The sequence below is a fragment of the Apteryx mantelli genome, chromosome 3 (assembly GCF_036417845.1).
Source record: "Apteryx mantelli isolate bAptMan1 chromosome 3, bAptMan1.hap1, whole genome shotgun sequence".
Taxonomy (NCBI): Eukaryota; Metazoa; Chordata; class Aves; order Apterygiformes; family Apterygidae; genus Apteryx; species Apteryx mantelli.
In genome coordinates this window covers 113,255,375-113,282,361 of record NC_089980.1, presented here as the reverse complement: position 1 = coordinate 113,282,361, position 26,987 = coordinate 113,255,375, and the positions used below count along the sequence as shown (strand labels likewise).

Here is a 26,987-nt window from a genome sequence, read left to right as displayed (position 1 = left end):
AGTACTTTTTGTGGACTAGCTGCTGGCAACTTTGTTCAAAGCTGGCAGGCTGCAGGGCCCTCCCTACGCAGCAGTCCAGGTCCCCTTGTCCCCTTCTGCACCGCTGGGCTCTCCCCGTGCATTTGCGTGGGATGTCAAGAAGTCGTGGTTCTGGATTATGTTCCCTGGCTATCCACTGGAGTGCTTCTGTTGAATCTAGTCTGGGGGGCATTAAATAATTTTAATTAAGTAAGTGTAAAATACCTGAAATTGCCTCAATTTACTTGTTATTGTGACAATTTACTCTCTCTGATATTAGTCTTTTGCTCAGGTTAGATATCCTAGATGTTATGAATATTTCCCCAAACTCCTTTGCTCTGCTATGTGCCCCTCTCCAAACACTAATCACCACCTGAATTGTCTCCTGAATGAGAAGTTGCAAAAATATGCACTCTGTGGACAATGTTAGACTTATGTGAATAAAGTTTTTTATAATATTCTGTTCTAAATCACCATTTAAAGCTATGGGGACGCCTATAAAAAAAATGTGGGTAATGCTGCAGTAGGATTAAGTCCTTAACATCTCAGTCCTCTGTGTATCATCTGTGAAAGTTCTAGACAGACAGGAATTGAAAACAAAAACAGTCCAGTTAAATGATACTGCTCATCTAGCAACAAGTGTCTCCTACTTCTTATAGGATTGCGGGCTTTTTGTGTTTTTTTTAGAATTACTCTTATCTTATTGAGAGTATTCAGAATAACAAAATCTGTGGACTGTTTGTACTGTTTAGCCTGCTGCTATAACTAGATATTCTAAGAGAATATCTTTTAGCTAACTTTTCTCTGTGTTAAACTTAACCTTAAGCAATGCTTAGCTTTTGTTCTAAAGTGTGGTAACTCTTATTGCTGTTACTTGATTTCCTTCGGTAAACTGATGGCAGTGAAACTATCAGTATTTTTCCTCAGACAGATTGCCAGCAATGGAAATTATTTAATTCATTTTCATAGAAGCACCATAACTCTAGAAAATTAGGCAATTAATTTCCTCTAGCCTAGATATCTGAAAGTCTTTTTTATGCTCAAATAAAAAAATGTAGTCAAAGAAGTGTGCACAAAATAAAATACTCTATATTTTTACTGACACTGACAGATACTGTTTTATTATAAATATTAATGCATATTTTATTTAACTCCCCATTTCTTTTAAAATTTTGTTGATGCTGATTCTTCCAGGAGGAGCTTTCTCTTTGGATGGACTTTAGACTATGGAAATGGATTGAGAAACTACAGAGCCTTTGTACTCAGCATCAAAACCATACTTTTATACATGTAGCTAGTGCCATTGAATGAAGCATAACTGCTCATATTTGTAAGTGTCAGACATCATTCTTGACATCAGATGATGTGATTTAGTCATACATAATCCATATATGTTCTAATATGGTCTCTTAACAAAGAGAAAATAGAATGGCAGCAGCTTCTTGTTCTGCTGTATTTTTTTTGAAGTTATCTGCTTTCCAGTTCAATCAAATGAAGGATTTTTGAACAGTAATTTGAATTATATATAGGAATCTCCTCAGCAGTCCCCAGAGTTCCGTCTCTTGGCAGTGGTTTTCTTCCCAGAACCCCAGTAAAATACATAGCTGCAGAATATTTGAGTGAACTACCTGCTTCAATAAGATGGATTGGATTGTAATTTGATGGTTTGGTATTGAGTCTGAGCAGCAAATTTTAAATTTGTGCCATTATGTATTGAGCAGATGGTCTCTTTGCTAACTAAATAAGTTATGAGATGTAGCAATAATACTACCTGTTAAACCATTATGTAAAAACTGTATGTGATCTAAAGGTACTTTTAGGAAAAATTATATTTAAAGGTAAACTTTTATTTGCTGATTTAGAGAAAAAACATCTGAACTAAAACATGAGCATTCTTTCTCCTTCTCTCCCATTTGGCCTTACATCCTGATGCATTACCTTGTGTTTAGGTATTGCTTATCAAAAATTTTAAGGACAGTAAGTTGATATAAAAGATTGTAATGCTCCTATTCAGTGATTCAGAGGACATTTGTATTCTTATACTGTAGGCAAATGAAGCCTCTATCTGTTAAATTGGAATAAGAGTGCTTCCCGATCTCAATTCTGTGAAGAAAAATAAACACTGTGAAGTGCTTATAGTAGGGCACAGGCAAACCTGTCAGTGTACAGTACATTGGAGTGTAAGGCTCCCAGTTGTGTCCGTTCTTGAGCCAGCTGCTTGTCAAACAGGGTAAACAGGTTCTGTGATATGAGATGCTTTCTTTATAAGCTCAAAGGACTGGTTGTGTCATCAAGCAGATTTTTAGAAGAAGAGAGAATTTAAACTATTTCCTTTAAGACATCAGTAGCATTACAATTTAAACACTGTTACAACAGATCCTTTACCAGAGCCACAGTGCTGCAGAACTCAGCTTACACAGGGTTATGTATTGACTTCAGAAATCGTATCTGGTAGTTTCTTTTGAAGGTTTGCTGATGCAAACTCCACCCTTTTACCACAAAATTATTTCCGGACTTTTTAACAAAAAGATGAGAAATGTATCTTTACTTACTTTAGTAAGTACTCACATTGCAGTAGTGCCCAGATAATGAAGAAGCTCTTGTAACTTGGATTGCACATTCTTTGGGACAAGTTAGTCGTGAGGAAGTGGCAAAACAAGGAATTGTGTGTTTTGAGGAGAGCACAGCTCAAAATGAAAAAGTTTGTAAGGTTGTTTTCAAGTGAAGTGTTGGTGTCTTGAATATTCTGTTTCTCTTCTCTCCTCCGAGAGAGGGAGGGAAAGTTCTCCTGCTATCACTATACTTCTGCTTTTATCCTCCTTTCAACTTGTTGCCTGTGTGCTTGAAGCTGGTATTTTTCCTGATCAGAGTACTCCACCTTTTTCTCTGCAAAAGGCCCCAGTGCACATCAGTTCTGTTGTTGAAGTAATAGCAAAGAAGGGAGCATTGTTCAGCAATTCACATCTGATTTCTTCGAACAGGGAGAGGGAAAGGGTTGAGAAATCTGAAGAATCAAGACTCTGTGTGGTAGGGTACTGTGTGATCAGTGTGTGATAGGACATAAAATGAGATGGCCCAAGTTTTTGCCACCAATAACCAGCTGTGCTGCTGAAGGAGAGGTACCTGGTCTGCTTGATAGTCAGCTCCAGAACTTCTCCAATTATCAACCTGACGTTTTAATGTAATCTCTTTATCAGGAGCCTGATGTGGTCACCAGCTGACCCGCTTGCAGGTCTTCTGGTAGTGTGATTTCTTTTACCTCTTAGTTATTTTGTCCTAGCCCTATTTACTAAGCTCATGTAGCTAGGATATAATTAAATGATCTACTTCATTTTCTTTAGTGTGCACAGATTTTTCTAAAGAAGAAATCAGGGGGTATCCACCTTGTTTCTGTCAAGTCTCATGCAGATTGAGTAATTCAAGTGTGGCTGCCATGCAAGACACTTTCGCATAGCTTTGCAACCTACTATGTTAGCACAATTGTTGTTGAATAAATTGAACTTATTGCTGTGGAAGAAGTAGAGGCTGTTATGGATGCTGAAGTTGGTGTCACCGGATCACCCTGGAGCTAATTTGCATACCAAGTTCAACTTAATGCATTAGTAAATTCCTCCTTCAGGAGAACTATTATCTCCTGCCTGTGAATCAGAGCAGTGTATGTGTCTTGTGCTTGCTGAGCGTGCGAGCAGCCTGGTATACGGTATACAAGGAGGCGGTGTACCAGCCTTCCCACAGGTTCACTGTCTCTGCTCTAATCTGTCAGCATCCAATTTCCTCTGAGGCCTGACTGAATCGAGTTTGACAGCGATGCTATGTAAATAGGTGGCAGAGGCCCATATCAAAGGTAACTGTATTACCTATTATTGTGAAATGGACTGTGAAACAACCAAAACATGCCTAAAAGCACAAATCTTTGTTCTTTACCCAAGTTATGTTTGCAGTGTGTTTTCCCCCAATTTTCTACTTAAGGCTTCTGTTTTAACTTGCTGTTTTGCTCTTCCTTTTATCTTGTTTTCTTTTCTTGACTTCATGGTGGGTAGGTTTTTTGTTTGTTTATTTTAATGAAACAGCACACATTCCAATGAATAGTTTCCCATTGCTTCATTGTGACAGGTAGTGCAGTCTTTCAAACTAACACTTTGATGGGATGTATGTATGCTGCGGTGCTTGCAGAGCTATGCATAAAATGTTTGAAACGCTATGATGTTAGCTTCTCCCTGAAACTGAAAATTGCATCCCAACCAAATCCTGCAACACTTGCATGTTCCTGGCTGGATAGTGTCCTGTAGGTGGAAAGAGCATCCCCTCTCGTTCTTTCCAGACTGCTAAAACTGCACTGCTCTCCTTCTGATGAAGAATAAGGGTCTCCTAACTGCTCTGAGCTCTCTAGGTTACTTCAAAAGGGGCAATCTGACAGTATGGACAGTTTTTCTTCTGTACTGTCCTTGATAAATCGCTCAAGTGCTTGCCTTCACCATGGTCCTTAGATCTCTTCAGTACCAGCAGACTGGAAAGGAGTCAGTTGCTGTTACACGATCTATAGTGGCAGGGAATTCTGTGACAACAGCTACAAGCAGCAGCAGCAAGTCAAAGTTTTCTGGACACCTTGAAAAACAGTATTGTATCACTTCCTTCTGCAGCTATTAACATTAGATGCTCTGGTTCACCTAAAAGCTTTGAATTGCCAGAAACTGAAGGGATGTCCTGAGGGGACTCTTTCCCTGCTTATCCACAGGTTGAGGAATTCTTCAAACATCATATATTTACATTTATCCATGTCACAAGTATTCCTAATGTACTATAGCTAAACACCACTTTTGATGAGTGGGGAATCACACATTTGTTTGAGTTTCTGCAGTTGCTGATAGTATGTTTGAAGAGCAATTTTTACAAGTTGCTTTTTAAATCAGTGTTCTGGAGCTGAGCTAAGGAAAAGGGGTGACATTTCTGTAGGACTCAATTTCCAGAAATGCAGCACTAAAACCAAAATGCTTCGTTCTCAGGAGGAAAGCTGCATGGCTGAGCACAGAGTACCTGTCTCTTGTGGTTCTGTAATATCTTGCAACTGAAATCTGAAGAAACCTCTAGAGAATGAAGATAGGAAGTTGCCACTTTTGTTGTAATGACAGTGGTATGATACAGTTTCTAGCTCTCAGTTCCTAGCTGTGAATGTCTAATATTTGAATAGTTCATTAAAGGCAAAAGAACAGCTGTATAAGTCTTTTGTTGAAATTACCGAAATAGTCAGCACTGAAATGAATGATGCTGTAGTTAAAGCTGTTGCATCCTCTTAGATGAGCCATCTTGTCCTCAAAATGATGCTAAAGGATTATTGTCTTTCTGGTTGATGAATGAACAAAACAAAATTTCAGTTTTTCTCACCTCTTCTTTCACTTTGAAATAAAATATCCTTTTTGTCTTTAATGAGAACTAATTATGAATAGATCTTTCCGATTTTGTACAGCAGTGTGGCTGCATATTTTATCATGAGTAAAAAATTAAAAAATTTTGGTGTGCTACCTGTAGAGACACTTTTGGCAAACTCTTATGGTAGCCTTTACATATTATGCACAGAATTCTACTTCCGATAACACTGAGAAGGTACTTTTCTGGGATTAAAAAGTGAACTAGATCCAATCTTGTTGAAATAAAAGGCAGGAGAGATTTATTGTTACGTTTGATAGACAATCGCATATGTTTTTTTTTAAGGGAATCATCCTTTAAATTTGTTTTTACTAATGCAGTAGTCACAAGTGAATGCTTTAAATTGTAGATATGATTACACCAAGATTTTTGACTTTATATTAAAGAAAGTAGGAATTAGAAATTAAAGTTGTAAATTACAAATTTCAAACCCTGTTTCTTTCTTGTGTGGGCTCTTACAATGTCAAGTGCAGGTGTGTTTTCCTCTTGTTCTTATTTTCTTACCTTTTATGAAAGCATAGATAGCAATCAATACCTTCTGTACAGTTTTAGTAATCTGTTGTACTGGCTTCTTTCCCTTTCTCTAAAATGATCTTGGCCACAAACTGAATGGTAGAGTACCTTAATTGAAATTACAGAAAACAGCATTTACAGACCTAGAGAGTAACACTGCTAGAAAAATATATTCTTGAAAAATTAAGCTTTAACCATAAGTGAGTATAGGAAGATTATTTTTTACTTCAGTGGGATTTCTGTAACTGAACTGCAAAATTGAATCCTTTGACTGCTGCTTTGCACTTAGTAGCATGTGGTATTTGGAGTGTCAGCGGTAAGGTTATATATTCTCACTGAACTTCAATAAGAAAAGTACTCATATACTTTTCAAAATCTTACTAGAATTTCTTGAAAACTGTTTAGAATATACTTGTCAACTGTCTTGTTACAGATAATTTTTTAGCTAAAATTTACTGTGTATGCTCTCTTTGGGGGAAAAAAAATAATTCAAGTAAGTAATGTTCTCTTTAGTGTATATTGGATGATCTCCCATTCACATATTTACTGAATACTTCAATTTGTCAATAGCTAGTTTCTTGTCTTGAATACAAAATTTGATTAACGGTGCAGTTCTGTTCGCTAAGAGGGAACAGCATGAGTGTAAAACATGTAGTTTTTTTGTGAGGTGCTTGCACAACAGTGCAAAAAGTTATCCGTTTTGTATAGCAGATAAACTAAGGGGTTGGCAGATTTTTCAAAGAGGTGCTCATAGGGACATTTGATAAGGATCAATATGAGACTTGGCATAGTAAGCAGTTTAAATCAAGATCTGAAAATTAGTTATAAATATTTTTCTGATTAAAATCTCTTCATGATTCAGACTGGGAATGTGATAATAATAAGTGGGTTCCAAGCTTCCAAGTAGCTTTTTTTTGTTCTGGTGAATTGAGTTATTTCAAAGAAGAAGGTGTGTTTAACACAGCTAACTTCTAGAAACAAGGAATAAAGCCTGTTAGTATTTGGGGAGTGGGGGGAATGCTGCCTTGAAGGTATTGATTGGGAAAACTAAGCCAAAATAGCTAAAGGAAATATTTAACATTTAGTTTTTATAGATAATTAAGATGCTGCATGGATTCTTCAGTTCACAGTGGAATGGTTTAATTCACTTTTTCATTGTACATTTGAAATAAAACCTAATTGAATTAATCCATTAAAAGCTGATTTGGATTACTGCTTCTGAATCTTTCTTTGTAATCATGCTCTCAGAAGGTTATTTCACTAGTTGACAATTACTTCATTAGGGGGAAAAATTGCAAGGTTATAAAGGGTGCTCTAACGTGATGGAGAAAGGCGTAACAAAAGCTGCTGTCAGGAAGCTGAAGACCAATTTAACAAACCTCACAAAATGCGTGCATTTCTGTTCTTGACAGTTAAAATTGTGGCAAATGGTTGAGATTCTGTTCTTGATCTAATCCAGGAAAATTTATATTTAGATTTAACTAAGCTAATAATGAGTGTCTGGCTGAAGCGTATCTTGCACATGAGATGTATAAAGTTAAATAATGTTTTTATACATGTCTCATGGTCTGTTTTAATTACATTAACATAGGGATCTTGTGAGTATAGATCTGCTTCCATGGATCCAGTTATAGGGCTCAGACAGAACAGAATGGCTTTCTTATGCCCTAATTAATTAATATTTATTGCCTTGTTGATAAGTAGATTGTATGCGTGATGCGTACTGATGTAGTGATGGAGTGTATTTCTGTTAATGGTGCTAACTTGTTGGCAGCTTTCCTGATAAATAGCTATTTACCTTATTGGGTCTCATTACTGAATAATGCAATGAATGTAAATAATAAAGTAATACTGCATTTCTTTTTTAGGTAATAATCTATGGGGATTTGCCAAAAAATAAAGAAAATGTAATATATTTATCAAATCATCAGTGTACAGGTTTGTATTGTTTTTTCTTATACACCCTTATAGATTAAAAACCAGCTTTGACTATGGATATTTCAGCCCACTCTACAGTTACGAGCTAGGAGGGGAAATAGCTACTATGTTTTAGGTTCATCTCTGTAGTATTTATTTAATAGGAGTTTGGTTTGGGCTCTTTTTTTACCATGTTTGTAGTGAAATGCATATGAAATGCCAAAAGACTTGAAATCTCAGCTCTTTCTCTGAATGGGTAAAAGCTAAGAATGCATAAAAATCTTTTTATTGTTAATAGAAATGTAGTGCCTGCAGTTGAAGTAGTAAGATGCAGTCAAAATCGTGTAATGTTTTATAATCACTTGTTTTTTAAATGTGATATTGTCTGTTTAAGACTTGTGAGTGGTCAGTGAGTACATAGGCACCCAAATATGATACATCTATCGGAATCCATTCATAAAGATGTGGACCTATTTCTGTAGTGTGTCTTACCCTCAACTTTCAGAATTGCAGGCAAACTTGGCTCCTTCTGTACCAAATACAAGCTCTAAAGATCCTCTGGATTTAGTCATGACTTACCTATCTTTCCCATCTCAGTATTTAGCTAAAGTTCAGAAAAACATTTGCAATTACTTCCCCTTCTTAAATATCTGCTGTTCCTTAAATTCTGTGATTTTTACTGAAAGTCCACACCGCTGAGAATCAGACCTGTGACTGGGTTGAATTTAATGTAGCAATATCTGCTGAGATTTTCGAAGGAGTAGAGGAAGAGGGATTACCTATTTTATATAATAATCTCAAATCTAAAGGCTTAATGTAGAGCATAAGTAATGTTTTTCTGTGCACTTTCTCAACTGAGTCTAGTGTAAAAAAAAAAAAAAAACACAAAACTTGATGGTAAATGATGGCTAGGGGCTTGTACATTGAGAATATACCAACGGACCTATTGCTACAGAAGACAGTGGTGTCTCACTGTGTTAAATATTTAGCTGTGCAGTGCTGTTTTTTGGAAGGTGGGCTGATGATGCAACAAGAAGCTCAAAGCATGAATACGAACTCTCTACATTTATTTGAACCAGAAGCTGGATAGGAGGGAGAGAGAGAAAGGAAAAACTATCCACAACAAAGTTCCTGTGCTACACTCATAAAGTTAGTTGACATTACCTATAGTTAACATTGGTGGTGACTCTTAAACCAGGTAGTGTCTCTGATGTATCCCAATTAGGCTGAAGCCAGTGTTCAGGAAGACTAGGCAAATGCAGCAGCAAGGCCTATCTGGTAGGTGTAATTTCCATTTGTAGGATTTCAAAGGCACCTCTCGCTCTCCATTAACTCCACAGGGAACATTGTAATTTACCTTAAGGGAGTTTCACCAGATGCCTGAAATTAATTACACATTAGACTGCAGAAGGTCTGTCCAAAGTGAAGCAAATTAGTGGCAATCTCTGTGGACTGGCTGGTTACGTACCCAAATGAAACTTGTAATACATAAGCAAACTGGAAACCAGGCTCTGTGATATTTAACTTGTTAAAATAGGGTTAACCCCATGAGCTGTCATTCCACATTTTGGGTTATTTGAGGAAGCACTGATAGGAAAATAAATACTGAAGCACAATTTTAGCAAAATGTAAAACTTGCATGATGCATAGCTGAGTGTTAAGAATGACTGTTTCAAACATCTCTCTTGCAAAATTTCAGCAATAAAATAAAGTAAAAGTGAAACAGTATTTAAAGCTGTGTTAAAATGCTTTGGCTTTCAGAATTTACTGTATCTAGTAGACATGAGTGATGTGCACAGATATGTAAATTTAACATGCCCACCTAAAGAATAGCAATGTTGGAATCAAAGTAACTTATTTTAAAAGTTGTCCTATGGTAGAACCTTGTAATTCTCAAAACTTTTAATAGGAAATCTAGTATTGCAGTATTTAAAATTGTGACTGAATAGGAGTTATTTGTATAAAGAAGTTGGCAAAGTACGAATCAACTTGATTCAGGAAAGTTCTTTCCCTTTGTTTTTCGTTTTGCTCTTGCACGTTCTTGACAATCTGCTTGTCAGTTTACTGTGTCTCTTTCCAGCCTTTCCCTACTGAGCTTTCCATCAGATTTTTTCATTCAGAAGCCTTTAGTGATATTTGTATGTACAAAATGTGCTTTTTATTTTATCTGTGGCAGTTGAAAACTGGTTTAACTAAACATTTTGGGCTTTTGTCTTTGCAGTTGATTGGATTATTGCAGACATGTTGGCAATTAGGCAGAATGCTCTTGGCCATGTCCGGTATGTTTTGAAAGATGGGTTAAAATGGCTTCCATTGTACGGGTGGTATTTTTCACAGGTAAGTCTATTCGGTTTTTCCTTACTGTTTGTGTGTCACGTATATATAATATACTTTCCTTGCATTTATAATACATATTTTCAAGATACAGTTCTGAGATGACACTTGTTTATTTGAACATGAAAACTACTTGTTTCACTCAGTGTAACTAGATGTGTATCTTTTAGTTGAGAGACACTTATTAAAGAATCAGTTTATTTTTCTAAAGTAATATTTTGTATGAACAGAATGTCTATTACTAGAATTGGAACTGCAGAATCTATGTTAGAAGCCATTTCAGAATATTCTAATACTTCATTCTTTTTACAGTTCAAATGCCCCCTTAGCAGAAAGTATAACTAGACCTTTTTCCCATGTTTTTTGATCATACTGTAAACTAGGAGTAGGTTCACACTGCTCTGGTGTACTTCTTCATTTTTCAGTTAGTAGTTTTTAGCACAAAATAAAAAGAGGAAAATTGGACCTTAGTACAGTGTGCAGGAGAAGCAGCAGGATCCCAGTCTCCATGAAAGTGTTGATGGTTTTGCTTCGGACTTCAATTAAACCAGAACACTATAAACCTAAATGGGTCTAACCATATTCCTATTACTACCTTTTACTTTCTCTTCTTCCTACTTTATGGTCCTCTTGTTCCTTTTAGTATGAGAGCACAACCTGACGTGACTCAGAATTATACAATTACAGAAGAAACAGTGGGCCATGTTCTTTGCATAGATGACTTACTGAGTGGACATGATCTTTAATCCCATAATGATGGTGGAGAACAATGTAAATGACATGTATTTATTACCTCTCTAAAATCCTCCCTGAATTTGTCAAAACTATTCCTTGCTTTCTCTGAAAGCAGGACTGCTTCTATAGACAAATAATTTTAGATGGGTGAACAGAAAGTTTTTGTGAGTATTGGTATATCTTGTCAGGTGATCTGAAATGGCTTCACGGTATTTATCTCAAGATTTAAGTAGATGCTTGGTTGTTAGAGTAGAAATGGGTTAAGTTTTGGGTAACTGTTTCAAAGTGCCTGTTTGACAAGATTCTTTTCCTTTGGCTTCTGTCCTTGATTTTTACCTGTTCCCTGAACTTTGTTGTTTTCTAAAACAAAAAGACCTGCCTGCCCCCCCAACAAAATACCTTAAAAAGTTCTTCTTGTAGAATCATGGTTTGACTGAATTGGCTTTCAGTCCTATACAGGAGGATGGGGGATATTGAGAGGAATACTACACAGAGTATGATCTGAACTATATATTAATATGTAAAAGAATATGTGAAGAATAGGGAACTTATCTATTCTTACCCAAAGTAGATCCAAAGTAGAACCACAGCCCTGAGTTAGTTCCACAAATTCCCTTATGCATCATATGATAAAGAATTAACAGCCTGGCCTTGCAGTTTTGTCATTGACTAGAGCTGAACTCATTGCAGGCTTATGTCAGAAGAGGAGGCTGTACTCTCTCCCTCCACCTTGGCTGCATGTACCTCTATCTCACCACGTGCGCTCTTGCAGCCACAAGGCAAGGTAGATCAGCTGATTGCTAGGACCAGCCAAAGAGGGAAAAGGTTTGAGCGTAAGACCACTGGTGGGAAGAGTGAAGGAGACAGGACAGCCCTATTCTTGCAGTAGACCACAACTATATTGTTTGACTTTGAAACTGTACTTTAAAAATGGGATTCCAAGAAGCTAACATAAGTTAGATTATGTTTAGAGAGCTTAGGGGTGAGAGAGCTTAGTATGCTAAAGAATAGGATGTGCCTTAAAAAATGGCCTTTCCCCTCACTCAGATGTTGCCTTCTAGCTTGGAAATAGATGCCTAAATTGAATTGAGGTGCAGAGCCTTGGATGGTCTCACCTAAACTGTCCACCTCTAGGGAGTGAACTGTCTCACTGTTTTATTTAAAACCATAGGTGGTGGCTGTGGTTCCTGCTTCTGTACAATATGGAAGTGGTTAGAGTGTTCTCCAAGATACTGAGAGATCCAGGTTCAATGTTGCTTTCAGCCTGAGGGTTGAAAATGTTTGCCATCTTCCGGGAGAGTGCCCTAACCAGCAGGCTGTAAAGCTAGGCTGGAGTGTGGGCGCTTGCCATCCTTTCTTCTGAAACCACAGTGTTATCTCCTGGATTTCGAAAGGGAATATGCCCTAGAGAAAATGAGAAAACCACTGGTGGCCTCTTTGTTTCTTGGTGAGGGTTTGCTCTCCCAGTCCCCTAAATAAGTACAGAGTGCAAACCCTGGCCTACCTCAGTGAGGGTGTCCACTGGGGGGCAATGAACTTTTCTGTTGTCTAATACTTTCCCCACTAATGACTCTGGTTCTCTGTTTGTCTTCTGCAAAAGAGAAAGTGACCAGTCTGATGCATGGAAGTAATCTTGCTGTTTTTCCTTGCCTGTAGTCACTAAATTGGTGGTACTTTAAGTCTTCTTTAATTAAAATACAGAGAGGATATCTATTCCATCCGCTATCGCTAGGTGTCCAAAAATTTTTTTTTCAAGATTTTGGAAAATTACTATTGCTATCTGGAATATCCGGTGCTCGGTTTCCTGCCTGCTAAATTGACTGTTGAAAGAAGGTTCCTGTGGAAATTAATCTGAATGTAGGCTATGTTCTTAAACAAAACACATTTATTAAATAAAACCTGTTCAGCTTTGGATTCCTCAAAATATAATACTACTATAGGAAGTAGTGGGAAATAAATATGAAAACAAATAAATGAATATATAAATACATATACATGTTTATGAATAATTCAGTGACACAAATGAAAGGCAGCTTACTGACAATGGTGATGTGTATGTGCTTAAATTACTGAGACGGGATGCAGCAGGAGTGTAGCGCAAGCTAATAGGTATTTTTATTGTTTTTATCACACCAAACAGTGCAAAAACATAAAACACTTCCTGCCCTTCCTGTTGATGTTCTGTCAGTGATGTCACTTACACTCCACTAAAAGTTTCCAGTGCCGCGTAATTACGGCATGCTCACGGAATTCATATTCCCTACCTCAGGTAAACATCCTGTTTGGAAGTAAATGCAGTCTGGATGTCCAGGAGAGCGAAATTCAGGCACAAAGGAAGTATATTTGTAAACATAATCCATTGTTGACTAAGAGAGAGGCTTTTAAAGTACAGGGGAAAAAAATTAAAACCTTAGAAACAGTACTTCCAGAAATCTGTTTTGAAAAGCATTCATGTATTTGATCTCTTACTGAAAAGGAAATGCAGTACAAATTGGGGAATTTGAGCTATATACAGTTGCATAGCTAACAAATTTTTCTTTGGAAGCAGCTATCTAATGGTAAAAAGGAAAAGAGCCACTTAAATTAACCTGTTATGCTCCAGGTTTGTTTTATTAGCCAAAAATACTTCTCTTCATAAAACTGGCTGTATTATTTTTGGGTGGATCTGACTTTTTTTTTGCCCTATCTTTCTCCACCAAAATGCCACTAGCTCCTATTCATCTTATACCACCTGGTGAGGCTGGGACGTAATTTTGGAAAATATTTTTGATATCCCAAACTTTGCTTAACTTTTTAATGTAGAAAGTATATCTTTGTCTTTTCAGTTATTCAGCTTCAGCTTCTGTACCCTTTTGGTTGTCACTGAATTTTAGCCAATTATTTAGCTAATGTGGCATCTTTCTTCTCTTTAGCTTTGCATTCCTGTGCATTTCGGGAGCTGACATATGTGTTTGGTTTTTATGCAGTAACTGGTGATCTTATAATATGCAGTTTGTCTGTTCTTGTGTTAAGTGTCTGTTTTCCTATTTACTTGGGAAGTACAGGCCTGTTTCTAAGCATAAAAAAGGTTGAGGTGGGGACACCAAAACTGTCTGTGGTGTTATGGTGTCCCAGGTAAACTGTATGACAGTAACTGGGATTCCCCCATGTTCACAGATGAAAAAAGGAAAGGGTAGTTCAGCACGTTCCCAGTTTACTGCAGCCGTTTAGTAATTTGATAAATAAGGGATGACTGAATTCAAAGCTTGGCCTAGTTGCATGCACACAAAATGATGGCTTACAAATTATATCAAAGTCTTGTATAGAAGATCTATTATTTTCCATACCAAACTAAGTCTGGACTTCCTGTAGGCAGTTGTGATGAGTGTCGCTTTGCAGAGTAAAATTTCTACTTCCCTTTAATGGTGTCAGATCTTAAAAACAGCCTTACATGTGAAGTGTGTAGATAATGTGCAGCTGTTTGCTGCACAGTTGTTGCAAGCTTTTTCTGCTCATGCCATCATTTACCCAGGACCAGTAAACACATGGGAGATGGTGCTGATATGATGCTCCAGCCTGCAAAGGCCAAGCTAGATGGATTGGGGAATTCTGTTCTCCATTTATTTTTCATCCTCGCCAGTCATAACAGCCCAGCTGAGCACTGCAGCTGGCTACTTCACCTTAGAAGAGAATCACAGACCATGATGTTAAGAGAGGATATTTAATGTGAAGTTAATGCACCATTGACTTCCTGTTCCTTTTCACTGCAGCTTTTGGAGAACAACTTACAAGTTATGTCAAATACCATTAGTTAAGCGTCTGCACGGCCATCTTTCCACACAGTAAAAAGGACAGGGTGAAAGAATAGTACGTAGCTCCTTTTTCATCTGCCTTCTTCTAACTGTGAAACTTTGTTCCTGTCCACACCATGCGAATGAGGTACTATCTCCCCTAACACACACATGCACACACCACAACACCCATGTTTCTATAACGTACTGCATCTTTTTCTAAGATAAGACTGAGGTTCAGCTCTTAGTAGTTTTAGTCTTATTGTCAGCTTTCTGTTAAGAGCATATAAAACCACAAATGGACAGAAATTATCTGACAAAACCTAATGCTAACAGTCAGGGCAGAGGGGCAGAAAAGAGTATTACTGGAAATAAGTTAGGGAATCCCCGAAAACGAGGTCCCTTAAAAATGAAATTCTGTTATTTGGAAGCTATGTTCTTTTCTTCTTTACTGTTTTCAGAATTCATTGTGTCAGTAGTTCATCTTGTTCATCAACGTGTTTGTTTATCCCATTGTAAGTACACTGCGGATGAAACAGTGATGGAAGAAAGATATATGATGAGGCAAATTTTATTTCTTTATAATCTTCTTCCTCTGTGTGTACTTTGCCATAGTGCTTTTGCTGAAATTTTTGTGATTAGATTGTGTGGAGCAATGTATAAAATGAATCTTTCCAGAAAATGGTCCAGTTTTTATAGTGTTTTTCAGCAGAAGTAGCTTATGAGATCTTTTACCTTCTAAAGGGTTTGCATTTCTGTATCTCGGTATTAAACATTTGATTCTTTAAAAAAGTGTATGAAATTGTTTGCATGACCTGTGCTAGTTACTTTTGTGCTACTCATAAGGTTTGTATGTACATGTGCAGTACATGTAATTCCAGTATTTGCATTAGTCACTACTTAAGAATGGGCACATAAAATTGAAAATGTTGAGCTGTAAAAACTTGTATGTGGGTAACTTCACTGGTGTGGATTCTCTTGATCTACAAGTGGTGCGAGGGAGAAGCTAAGCTGTGTTTGTCTGTGTTTTCAGGAATACATCCCTGGGATTAGTTCCAATGCTGACCTACAGTTAATTATTTAACACCTTTAAACAAGACACTCAGATGTCTTCTGATGTTTTTTTTGTAGATATGATCTTTATATAAACAGATCTTGTGAACTTATGCACATGCAGATGTAAAATTAGTTTTAAGTGTTTTCATCCTGGGATAAAATGTCTTGTAGGACATGAGTCATAAACGTGTCTTGTCACTGTAGTCTTGTTTGTTCTTTTATCAAATATTCTGTGTTTAAAATATTTAAATATTTATCTTTTTTTTTTTTCTTGTTTGTTTTTTGTTAGCATGGGGGAGTCTATGTAAAAAGAAGTGCCAAATTCAATGAAAAAGAAATGAGAGAGAAGTTGCGGGCCCAGGTGAAAACTGAGACTCCGGTAAGATTATACATTTCTTTTACCCCCCCCCCCTTCATTTCATTGAGCTTTTTAATGGCAGAGGCTTATTTGGATAAATGAACTGCGCCTGATATCTGCAAACTACAAGACAGCAATCGTGGATTTTGTTTTCTTTCTGTATTTTTGCAGTTATTTTTTATAATTAGAATATCTTTAATTAAAAACTGCTAGAATTTTGACTAGTCTTTTTTATGAATAATATGAACTTCTTTATTCTGTCTGTAGAGGGCAGGGGCATCTGGACTAAATCTTAGAACATGAGTTATAGTAATGTCCTTGAGCAACCAATTTCAGTGTTCCTTGTGTTTCAAGGTACAATATTTTGACTACTGTAATAATGCTTGTCGGAGATTGTTATTTTTGTGAGAAGTCTTCCAAAAGTCCAGATCCATTCTTACAAAATGTTAATTAGTCATCCCAAAGATCAGTCATTTTAATGAAAGTGACATCTTAGAACTGAGTAACATTGTCTGCTACTCTTGAAGAAAAAAAAAATCCAACTCTTGATAATTTTCTATTTGAAGAATGACTGTTAGTGCCAAGTGACTTTTCTCATGACTCCCTGTATGGTTTGTGGCTCAGTGGTTAAAATCACTATGCCTCACTTCCATTACTTGCTGTGCATTAAAATGTTTTCTGCCTTTTTGGCTTGACTTGTGAAAACCAACGCAGTAACCCTTGATATAGAACTGTTACGCTTTTACTTAGTTTGAAATGATGTGATTAGGACTCACCATTCCACCTACTAATAGTAGCACACCTCTTTAAAGCTGAAGCCTGGGTTAATGGAATATATAGGTTGTTTTGACCTTCATAATACTCTTCTTTAAGTGTGTGTGTGTGTGTGTTCAAAAAATGAACTGGCCTTTTTTGGATGATTGATGTATACACATACATAGGTGCATGGTTGTGACACTTACTGGAAAGCCATAAATCAGTAAATCATCCCTCTTAAGACAGTACTCAAATTCATTCTGTCTTGAACTGAGATTTAGTATGGACAGGTTATTACATTATTATTATTATTAATTTGTTAAGATAAACAGTAAGTGTATCTATTTCCTGTTTTTAAAGTATCAGCTATGATGGCCAAAAATACATTATAACAACTAAATTTTTGCTATGAATTTTTGGCTGACATGAAATGACATTATGCTGCAGAATTCCACTTGTCCTGTGGGGCAACTCTCTCTGATATGCTAGTAAATAATGTTCATTGCTGTTAGCATGGGAGAAAGCAGATCAGTCAAATTTTGGCTGCTGCTATTTCCATGGCCTATAAGGATGTCTTAATTCTGTATTATTGTCTGCATATGTGCATTTTGGGTTTTTTGTGCCAAATTCTGTCTTCATTGGTATGCACAAAATGTATTCTTCATTAGATTATACCTCTGTTGCCTTGCACTCTATATTTAATAAATACTTTTGAAATACTTGGTGTCTTATAAATATTTCAGCTAGTGGAAAATACTAGTTTGGGGCACAACATTGTTTAACCATTTTTATATATTTTTAGCATTAGAGTAATATTGTACTTACTATACATTGTATCTTCATGAAGCTCTCTTAAAAGGTCTGTCATTTCTTTGATTTGTGTGTGCAATTTGGTATTGGTTTTTCCTATCAGTATACAACAGTACATTACCTTGGGCTATGTTAGTTTGGGAACGTCTCCCTGGGAAGTTATCTAAATAACTTTTATTGTAGAATTTGTTGACGGTTGCTTGGCTTATAAGAAGCTTAGGTGTATCTAGACGTGTCCATCTAATAATATCCACAGTGAGAAAGCGGCCATATTCGATAATGATAGCTTGTCCTTGCATTACCAAGGAGAGCCATTTTATCCAGGATGTGAAAGGGTTGCATTACATTGTTATTTTCTCTGTGTAAGTGCCAAAGATTCTACTTTCTGTAAAATATGCAGCATAATTCAGTAAGCAAAGATGCAAACTGCAGGATGTGTGAAAGCATGTATTTGAAGCCATCTCCCTGTTTTTCTAAGCTAAAGCTTGCTAAATGAAGCTGTCAGAAGGTTTTTGTCTTAAGCATTTTAAAATGCAAGTCACTAAAATCTGAGTCTTGGTCTCAGTCTTTCTTTGCTAATGCTGGGAGTGGAGCTGAATTTATTCCGCCATTTAAATTAAACACCTTAAGATCCTTTTGAGAAATACAGAAGAGTCTGGTACTTCTGATATGCTTTAAAAAGTGCTGCAGAACCAGTCATGAGCTATGAAAGGTATCATCACTAGCTGATTGCTTTATTGAAATAACTATTAAATAGTGTAGAACCGTGGTAGTAGGCTGCAATAATTTAAAGTTACAAAAGCGGGCTTAGGAAAAACTAAGTTGACAATACAGCCTCTATGTAGGATCGCCCATGCTCCAGGTAGGCTGCTGCCTTGTGCAGCTGCCCATTTACTCTGTGGGGACAGTCACGCAGCATTTGATCTGGCGCTACAGTGGTTTCCCAACTTCTGCTCGCTCTGAAGCTGCTGCTGAGAAGTACTCAGTTCAGGGTGGTGGCACTGGATTTAAAGCCCTACGTAACACTGTCTTCCTAAGCAGTTGCTCCCCCTGCAGAGCGCTGGTAAGTTGCTGTGGTTAGCGTGGGTGAGAGTACCTGGGCAGCGTGTCTTCCTGCCTAAACCTGCTGGTTTCTCACTAGCCAAAGAGGCAGTTTATGATTGGGTTTGGTTTTCTGGCTTCCCTCTCTTCTCCCCACCCAGTACTCACCCCAAAGCACTTTTTTTTTTTCTTTTTTTTCTTTAATTCATGGTTTGGCATTGATCATGATAATAAGATTCTTGGTTCGAACTCTGCATTAAATCAGCGTGTTCTATAGAAACCTCTGAATTTTTTTTTAGTGCAGTTGTAGGAGCATGTGCCCAGAAACACATCTAATTCTGCGTCTGTTCGAAAACCTGCAAATAAGTGTTTCCACTTTTGCTTCAGTACTATAAATTTACTCAGCAGGCTAATGCATATTTTAAGACCAATTGGAATATAAGGGAAGGTTTAAGCTTAAAGCATTTGTTTAAAACTACATTCACTGTGTGTTCTGCTTTTCATGATGGATTTTTAAATCTGATTCATAGATTAAATAAATCCAGAAGGGGTTTTTGTTTTGTTTTGCTTCTAGAATCTTCCTTCTCCTTCCACTTCAGGTGTGTGTGTATTCAAAACCCATACCAAATGAATATGGGATCACTTTGGTGAGTTTGTGTTTTGGTGTAATTTGGCTCTCCGGAAGTCCTGTGGTGTCACAACTGTGCACCGAAACCGAATCTGCTTCCGAGACAGTTGCTGCTGTTTTCTTCTTATTATCTTGGGTTGCAGGATAGAAGTGAACTAAGTACAAGTGATGTAAAAATGGAAGTATGCTGTTTTAAATCTTTCAGTCAAACCGTATAGGGAGAGACACTTAAGTTTACAAAACTAAAATAAAGTTGTCAAAGTCTGTTTACCAAGACAAATGTTTATATCTGCTGGGGTAAAAGACACAGACCATTGAGTTGTCATTTGAGGGGAGACTAAACTTTCCATAATTTATCTGAGAATTGTTTAAATACAGATGCTGTAAATGCCCTTTAACCTGCCTTTACTACTGAGAGAAGTGTGATAACTTGTGTCCTTAATGCATTATTCATGAAGAAGCTTTGCAGTTCTCTAATTTAATGTGACATTCATAAGCAGTCATAATGCTTTTAAACTGAAGACGCTTTAATCAGTAAGGCAAGTACACCCTAAGCTCATCGACACAAGAATAAATTGCTGTAGGCTTCATTTGGAAATAACTAATTTACTACTCTGGAATTTCTATTAAAATTAATGCACTGGCTGGTGCAGTCCCGAATGGGCCTTTTCTCGGAATAGGGAGCAGCTACGATTGGCTGGTGGCTCTGTGTACGTGGTGGAGTTTTTTCTTCTTCTGTTTAATCTAGTGCTAGAGAAAAGTTTGCCTTTCAGCTGCTAAGGAGAGAATTGTATGCCGATAGAGAGATGGAAGGGAATCTGTGTTAAGGGTCATTTTGTTATTTACAGTTTCGCTGCACATACAGTTTAAACAAAAGAATCCAAATGATTAATATTCAGTCTGTCTGGAGCCATCCCTTTTGCCATTAAGAAACCTAAGGCTTATAGAAAGGCAGAACCAGAGCCTCTAATTCGAGTTAGTGTAACAAGCTCTTTATCTATTTAACTGCCACATGTCACTTGGTCCCCCCCCCCCCCCCAATGAGAAGTAAATTAGAGGTTGAAGACAAACAGGAAAACAAGGCTGCATCTTGGCCTCTTCAGCTCAATGTAGAACCAGATGTGGGCTCAGGTGTGCCTGGCACTGTGTTGGGACGGTGCTTTGCATGGCACTGCCTTCTAGCCTTGCTTTAGGACTTCTACCTGACTGCGTTAAAAAGCCCCTTTTCTGTCCTGCTGGTCACGATTGTGGCACCTTCCCAGCCATGGTGTGGCAGCAGGCCATCTCTTAGACCTGCGCAATGTTCTGGTGGTAGGCTGAAAGCCTGCTGCTCCTGTATCTTCTTAGTGGAATTGGAGCTTTTGAACTACTAAATTTTCCATTTCTTTCTTGAAATTATTTCTCAAATCACCATCTAACTATACACTCAAATGGCTCATTACTGAGCCTTTCTAATTGGCAATACTTAATTGAAACGATGTGATTTTGTTTATATAAAATCTGATTGTCTGATTGTCTCATCTTATGTCTTGTTGTAACAGCAGAGACTGTCACACAATTTGAAGGACACTTTTGTGTTAACATTGTTTTAATGTAGGCCCTAACAAGATAAGTGTGTTTCTCAATGTAACAATATAACAAGGAGGCACTGATATACTCAATCTCCTGGTTTTATAAAGAAAATTAACTCTCCTGAACTGCAAACTGTTCAGTTTGTTAACTGAAAATACAACTTGTATTTCTCTTTATCATGGATCAACAGTAGGAAATCTGCATGCTGAGATGTGGGGTTAACCCAGTATAGCCAATATTGAGATGCCTACTATATGTTTTGCTTCTGTGGTTCATTCACTAACAGAATAAATCTTGGTTATACCAAGCAAAGTGAATCAGACACCAGAAACATGAAGAGGACAGATATATTAATACAACTGCTGTAAGACTTAATCTAATTAGTTTGTCATGGAGTCACTAATTTGCAAATTCCTGACAAGTTCTCTATAAATCCTGTATGTCCGTGCTTGCTTTCCTCATATCACCTCTTGTAATTTGTTCAAATTAAGTCAGATGTGCCTTCCCATCCCCATATCTTTTTCAATTATTGATCTGGGTGTTAATGCTTCTCGTTCAACTCTCCAGAAGCACATCTTTTAGGCAGTGGTCTAAATTGATTCAGATTTGAATTTGTCTACTTCTCAGGATGTGATAATGAAAATAATAGTAAAATTAAGCAAATATATTGTTTAATATGATTTTGAATTCTGTAAATAGAAATATTTTGCTGTTTCCCCCGTCACCCACCTAGGAACAGTATCCAGTAAATACGGGATATCTTTAGTCAGTAGTTACCACTTCCTGATGCCCTATGTTCTTTTACAGAATGGCAGCTACTTTATCCTGGGACGCCTTCCAAAGCCCTGTCCTCAGTCAGGTTTTCTCTTTATGGCCTCTTCTTGCTGCTTGTTTATGGTATCTGGGCTGGCTTTGTTCTGGAGTCCAGGGACGCCTTGTGTTGCTTCATGCCCCTTTTCCCTACCATAAACAGAGGAACTCCCTGTTCTGCCTCAAGGGCTTCCTAAGCTGCCCTACTCTCCACTCTGTAAGCACTGCCCCTCTCTGTACTATTGCTATTTCTTTTTGCCTGGGAGACCTTGACAACACTGGGGAAATGAATGGAGCTATTCTCTATGGGTGACAATAGTTATCATCCATTTGTTTAATCCGTATATTAAGTGGTAATTTTACACTGCGGAATCTGCGTGTAACCCCTGCCATTTTTTATTTTTCTGGCTCTGACCAAAATCAGTAAGATTCTACTATCTGATTCCTAATCCACTCCTTCAAGTTTTAGAATTGATCAGAAATAGTGTATTGACATTTATCTGTTACACAGAAACTGGCATGAAAGTGCCAATTAGTTGAACATAGGGACCTATTCTGTTTTGGTTAAAATTGGTATATCACTGAGTCAGTGGTAATGAAGAATTTTGTATGTTGTTTTGAATGTGAACACTGTATTTGCAATCACTGTGAGAATGCTTATAGCTTCTACATGGCTAATTACATGGCCCTAAATGAAAGATTCTGTTAGCAAAAATTGCCTTAGCTACAGCTAGTCTTTATAGGCAATTAAAATGTTTCTACAGTTCAGCAATTCATAATCCAAGTTCAGGGAAGCTTATTTAGTAATTAAAATCTTAAAGATTTATAGTTCTTACAATCTTTTGGAAATGATGCTTAAGGATTTAACTTCTGCTGCCCATGTCAGGAGATGAGAATAGCCAGTCATGCAAATAGATTTGGTAGGCTGAATTGCACTGGCAGAATATTTTTGTCTTGGGCAGGACTGTCCATGAGTATAAGTAGGACATCTTTACCTGAGTAAAATTCAGGAATGTAAATAGAATGTAAATTCAGGAATGTAAATAGGAGCCATAATAAGCGGCATATTAGGTTTGTATACACTTCATGTAAAGCAAGGACTGCTTCTCCATCTTGTTAGTATGCTTTTAATTAAGAAATATTCAGATTTTGGTCAACAAACTTGTTCAGCTGCTGGAGTTTGAGGTTTACAAGAATAATTAAAATATAATTTGTACCCCTGCTTTATTTTACTCATCCAGGACAGGAGTAAGTAGATACTGTGCTCTTTTGTGTAATCAGCTTCCAGTGACTGATTATCTGCTTTGAAGGGGAAAGGATGGTAATGTTGTTGAATGTTTTTAACTCCTGATCTCTGTTATCAAGAATGATTTTCCTGTCCTGTATGCTCCACTGTCACGCTTAACAATTATAGTCACTATAATACCCTTTGGAGCTGAGCATTCATTCTTTAGTGATGGGGAAAAGTATCTTCATCTTGGACTACCATTTTAGAGAACTGATCCAAATTACATGGTTTCAATATCAGCACATTTATGAAAAAAATGTATCTGGGATTGAATATTGTGCCTTTTTCAGCTAACTCTGAATATTTCTATTTAGTCACTTAAATATCTCAACTGTGGACTTCATAGATGAAATGTGTGTGTGACTAGGTGAAAGTGTGTACTGCAACTGAGTCTAAGTTATGCTTATGCTACTGTCTTGTTAAAAAAAAGTAAGCCCCTTGCCTCTTCAATGCAAATTCCACTGATTTCCCCCCCCCCCCCCCAAATCTATATATGTCTTAGTTTTCTGCTGGTCCTTGAAAATCCACCATCAGTTGGACTTCGCCTACTTCTCGGTCTCTGCATGGTCTTCCTCCTCAAACATGCACTACATGTACAGCCTTTCCTGTAGCTCCATTCTGAATGTCTTGTGGTTTGTCTGTTTGTTCAGCTCTAACGACACTGACACTGTTTTTGCTATTCTCAATCTTTTTCTTTTCCCCTTGGACAGATTCTAGGCTGCTTACTCAGTTTTCCTTGTTCTTGATCTCTCTGCTGATGATTTTGACACTATCAGTCCCACATTCTTAAGATCCTTGCTGGCTTCTCCAGTTGGCTTATTTCCTAGATTACTCTCCTCTGCATTTTAGCGTATCTTCCAGTCTTCCCCACTATGTGATGATTCTGGGGAGTTCAGCTGTTGGATCCTGTCTTTATGCTTTAAACCCTTCTCTGGCTGTTCTGCAATCAGCAAGTGCAGATACCAGCATGTGTTGCCAGAAGCACAAAGTTATATTTCTGTGTCTTTCTTCTGAGCTTTTATTTTAGTTTGCATCATGGATGTGTCCTCCCACTTGTCAGCATCCTCCTGTACTCACTGATAATCTTCCTTGGACTGTCTTGTAAATCCACTATCTTTTTTACTTTCAAATATTTCTTGAGACTCATTTCTGCAAAGATAAAAAAGAAATAGTCTAAGCACAGCAGGCATGATTTAACTATGAATGTCAATTCATGTTCAACTCCATGCTTGTTAGCCTTTGTGGCAATAGCTTTTTCTGCTGCAGGTGAGACCCTAGTATGAAATTTTCACTTCATAAGTAGTGTTTTTATCAACTTTATATGTAGAAGATTATGTAAGATTAAAAAAAAATGAGGAAGGAAACCTCTGTTCTGTTTCAGAAGCAAGCTGAAAATTAATCAAATATGACTCCTTCTATTTGAGTACATCATTTTACACTCAGTTATGCAAATATGCCTATACTTAGGCAAACAGTGCATGTGTAATGATTTGAGAATCCGTAAATACAATTGTTGCTGAATAGGTAAGCAAACTAATTTACCTGCAAAATCTAACCCCACATATACAGATGCTTAAAGAAATGTGACTTTAAAGTTCAAATTGTGCTAAACTATCAGTTTACATTCATAATATATTTAACATCTAATACAGTGAGATACATAAAAATGTCTGGGACATAAGATAGCTGATCTCAATTAATAGTATTTCTGATTATGAATGGGATTTCAGTATAACAAAAGATAAGACGCAAGACAGATATTAAAGCAAAAAACGTAGAGTTTAGGTCCTCCATGACATGTCAAGGGGAAGAAGCTTTTGACTTGAATATTAATTGGAGGTCTTCAATTATTAGGTTGTCTCTTTAAAATCTCCTCTTATCCCACTTAACAAAAGCAATACTGTTGTTCATATCAGATGCTTCTGACTTCTTATTTTTTGTTGTTGTGTGCTATTTACCTTCATAAATCACCTAGTTAAATTTCTGTGGGGGACAGATAACAGAAAATTATTTTGAACCCTAAGCAGTAAGTTTCTTGCAGCTAAGAAATTTTTAGCTCAAGTATTCTGATTTTCTTTGGAGCCTCACAGCAATAGGCAGTGTGAAATAAATACCATGGACCTTTCAAGTAATGTTAACTTCTGTAAAAGGAATCAACTACATTTATTCTAAGAACTTGTATCTGTTTTTATCCCACAGATGTATTTAGTGATTTTTCCAGAGGGGACTCGTTACAATCCAGAAATACCAAAAGTCATTGCAGATAGTCAGTCATTTGCTGAAAAGGAAGGTAAGCAAAAAAGCTTTTGAAATCATTCTTTTGTTAGAGTGTTAACATATGTTATACAAAATTATTGGTTATGTGATACGAAGATGATATCACCTTGACTGGACTCTTAAGCCTGTCCATTTCATACTTAACACTTTAGAAAGCCAGTGTTACTCTTAATAATCCCTCCTTTCTCTTTTTTTCAGATAGAGCTAGCTTATATACAGACATTTCATGTATTTCACATTGTACAAGAGTATTAATTTTCAAGGAAGTTCCCTTCAGTTTCTATCTATATTTATGTATTTATGGACTCTTCTTTTCCTACTCCTTCTGGGGCATAGAAATTGCCTACACTGGATCAGGCCACTAATCTACCTAAATTCATGTTATAACTGCAGTTACAGTTGCTACTTGTTATAAAAGATATTTTACAGCGGGAATGTTATGCCTTAAAAACAATCTTCCATTTCCAATTATTATTTACTACGGTACTACCATGGCGTTTTGGTTTTGTTCCTCTTTCACCTTCTATTCTCACCACTCCTTTGTTGAACTTTGTTGTGGAGTTGCTCTAATGAAGACTCGGACTGTCTATATCACCTTAGATGGAATTATTTCAATTTTGGAATGGCTTACAGAAAACCTGAGGGTCTAAAGTTTTTTTTCATTTTTCTCACATCATATACACAAAACATTTAGACTTCTTGCTTCAACAATTCAGTGAGCATGTTTCCTGGTTTTGTTTTTTCCTGTTGACCAAAAGTGAAATAATTCATTCTGAAGGTAAACAAAGAATAACAAATGGGTCTGGTAAATTCATTTCTGTGACACACTGAAATGAATTCAGAAGTCTGTGAATCAGCCTGTTGATATCGTCAAGCTATTAAGTGTATTGTTAGTTTTTGTCCAAAAGGATATATGCTTTTCTTCTCCTTGGGAAGAATGGAATTTGTGTGCGTGTGTGTGTGCGCGAGGGAACTTAAGTCATAATGTATTCATCACTTCAGTTTCCTGTCGGAAATGAAAGTCAAATGTTTCATTTAGGTTGGCGGTTCTTTGAGAGTTCAGAGCGGGTGTTTGGGATTTTATTTTTTTCCTCTCCCCTCTTTTGTAGGGAGAGGGAAGGGCTCTCTTTGGCATTTTGTTATTATTTTAATAAGCCTCTTAATTATATCTCTATAGTCTGTAAAACAGCAAACACTGCTTTGTGCTTTTAAAGGACTTGTTCATTTCTTCTAGTTCTTTCTCAGGTGTTGGTGTGTATAAATCTAAGGGTCACTCCTTTTAAAAACTTTCAGTACAAATATTTATTAAATGGAAAGCATCTTTTATCCTAGTGTAGAATCCTTGTGATGTCTTTTCGCATTGCCTTTTTTTTTTTTTTCTTCTCTCACAAAGATTTGTCTCTCCAACATTTAGTATGGAGAGAATGGGAAGTGGACCCTGTACGAGCAAGTTAATGGTAAGATTCATTCAGCAGTCTGTACTGGCAAGTTAATGGAAAAATTCATATTCACTTGAATTAGAGCATCTCTCACATAAACATAGCAGTGAAGCAGGGATGGCCAGCCTGCCTGGCACTGAAAACCGCATACCAAAATACTCTGTCGGCCAAGAGCCACAAGGCACATACCGTATACTTCAGGAAGCTGAGGATAGGAAACTCCAAGAGTGGCCGCCAGCAG

The 26,987-nt window shown here is 37.1% G+C and overlaps 1 protein-coding gene across 1 annotated transcript in view; it reads left to right on the top strand.

Annotated features, from left to right (window-relative positions):
* AGPAT5 (1-acylglycerol-3-phosphate O-acyltransferase 5) overlaps nucleotides 1–26,987 on the top strand; it is a 61,081-nt gene that overhangs the window by 9,750 nt on the left and 24,344 nt on the right. The window contains exons 2-5 of the mRNA XM_067294208.1: nucleotides 7,824–7,893; nucleotides 10,094–10,209; nucleotides 16,057–16,146; nucleotides 25,230–25,320. Coding sequence (XP_067150309.1) covers nucleotides 7,824–7,893; nucleotides 10,094–10,209; nucleotides 16,057–16,146; nucleotides 25,230–25,320 — 367 coding nt within the window. The remainder of the gene's footprint in view (nucleotides 1–7,823; nucleotides 7,894–10,093; nucleotides 10,210–16,056; nucleotides 16,147–25,229; nucleotides 25,321–26,987) is intronic.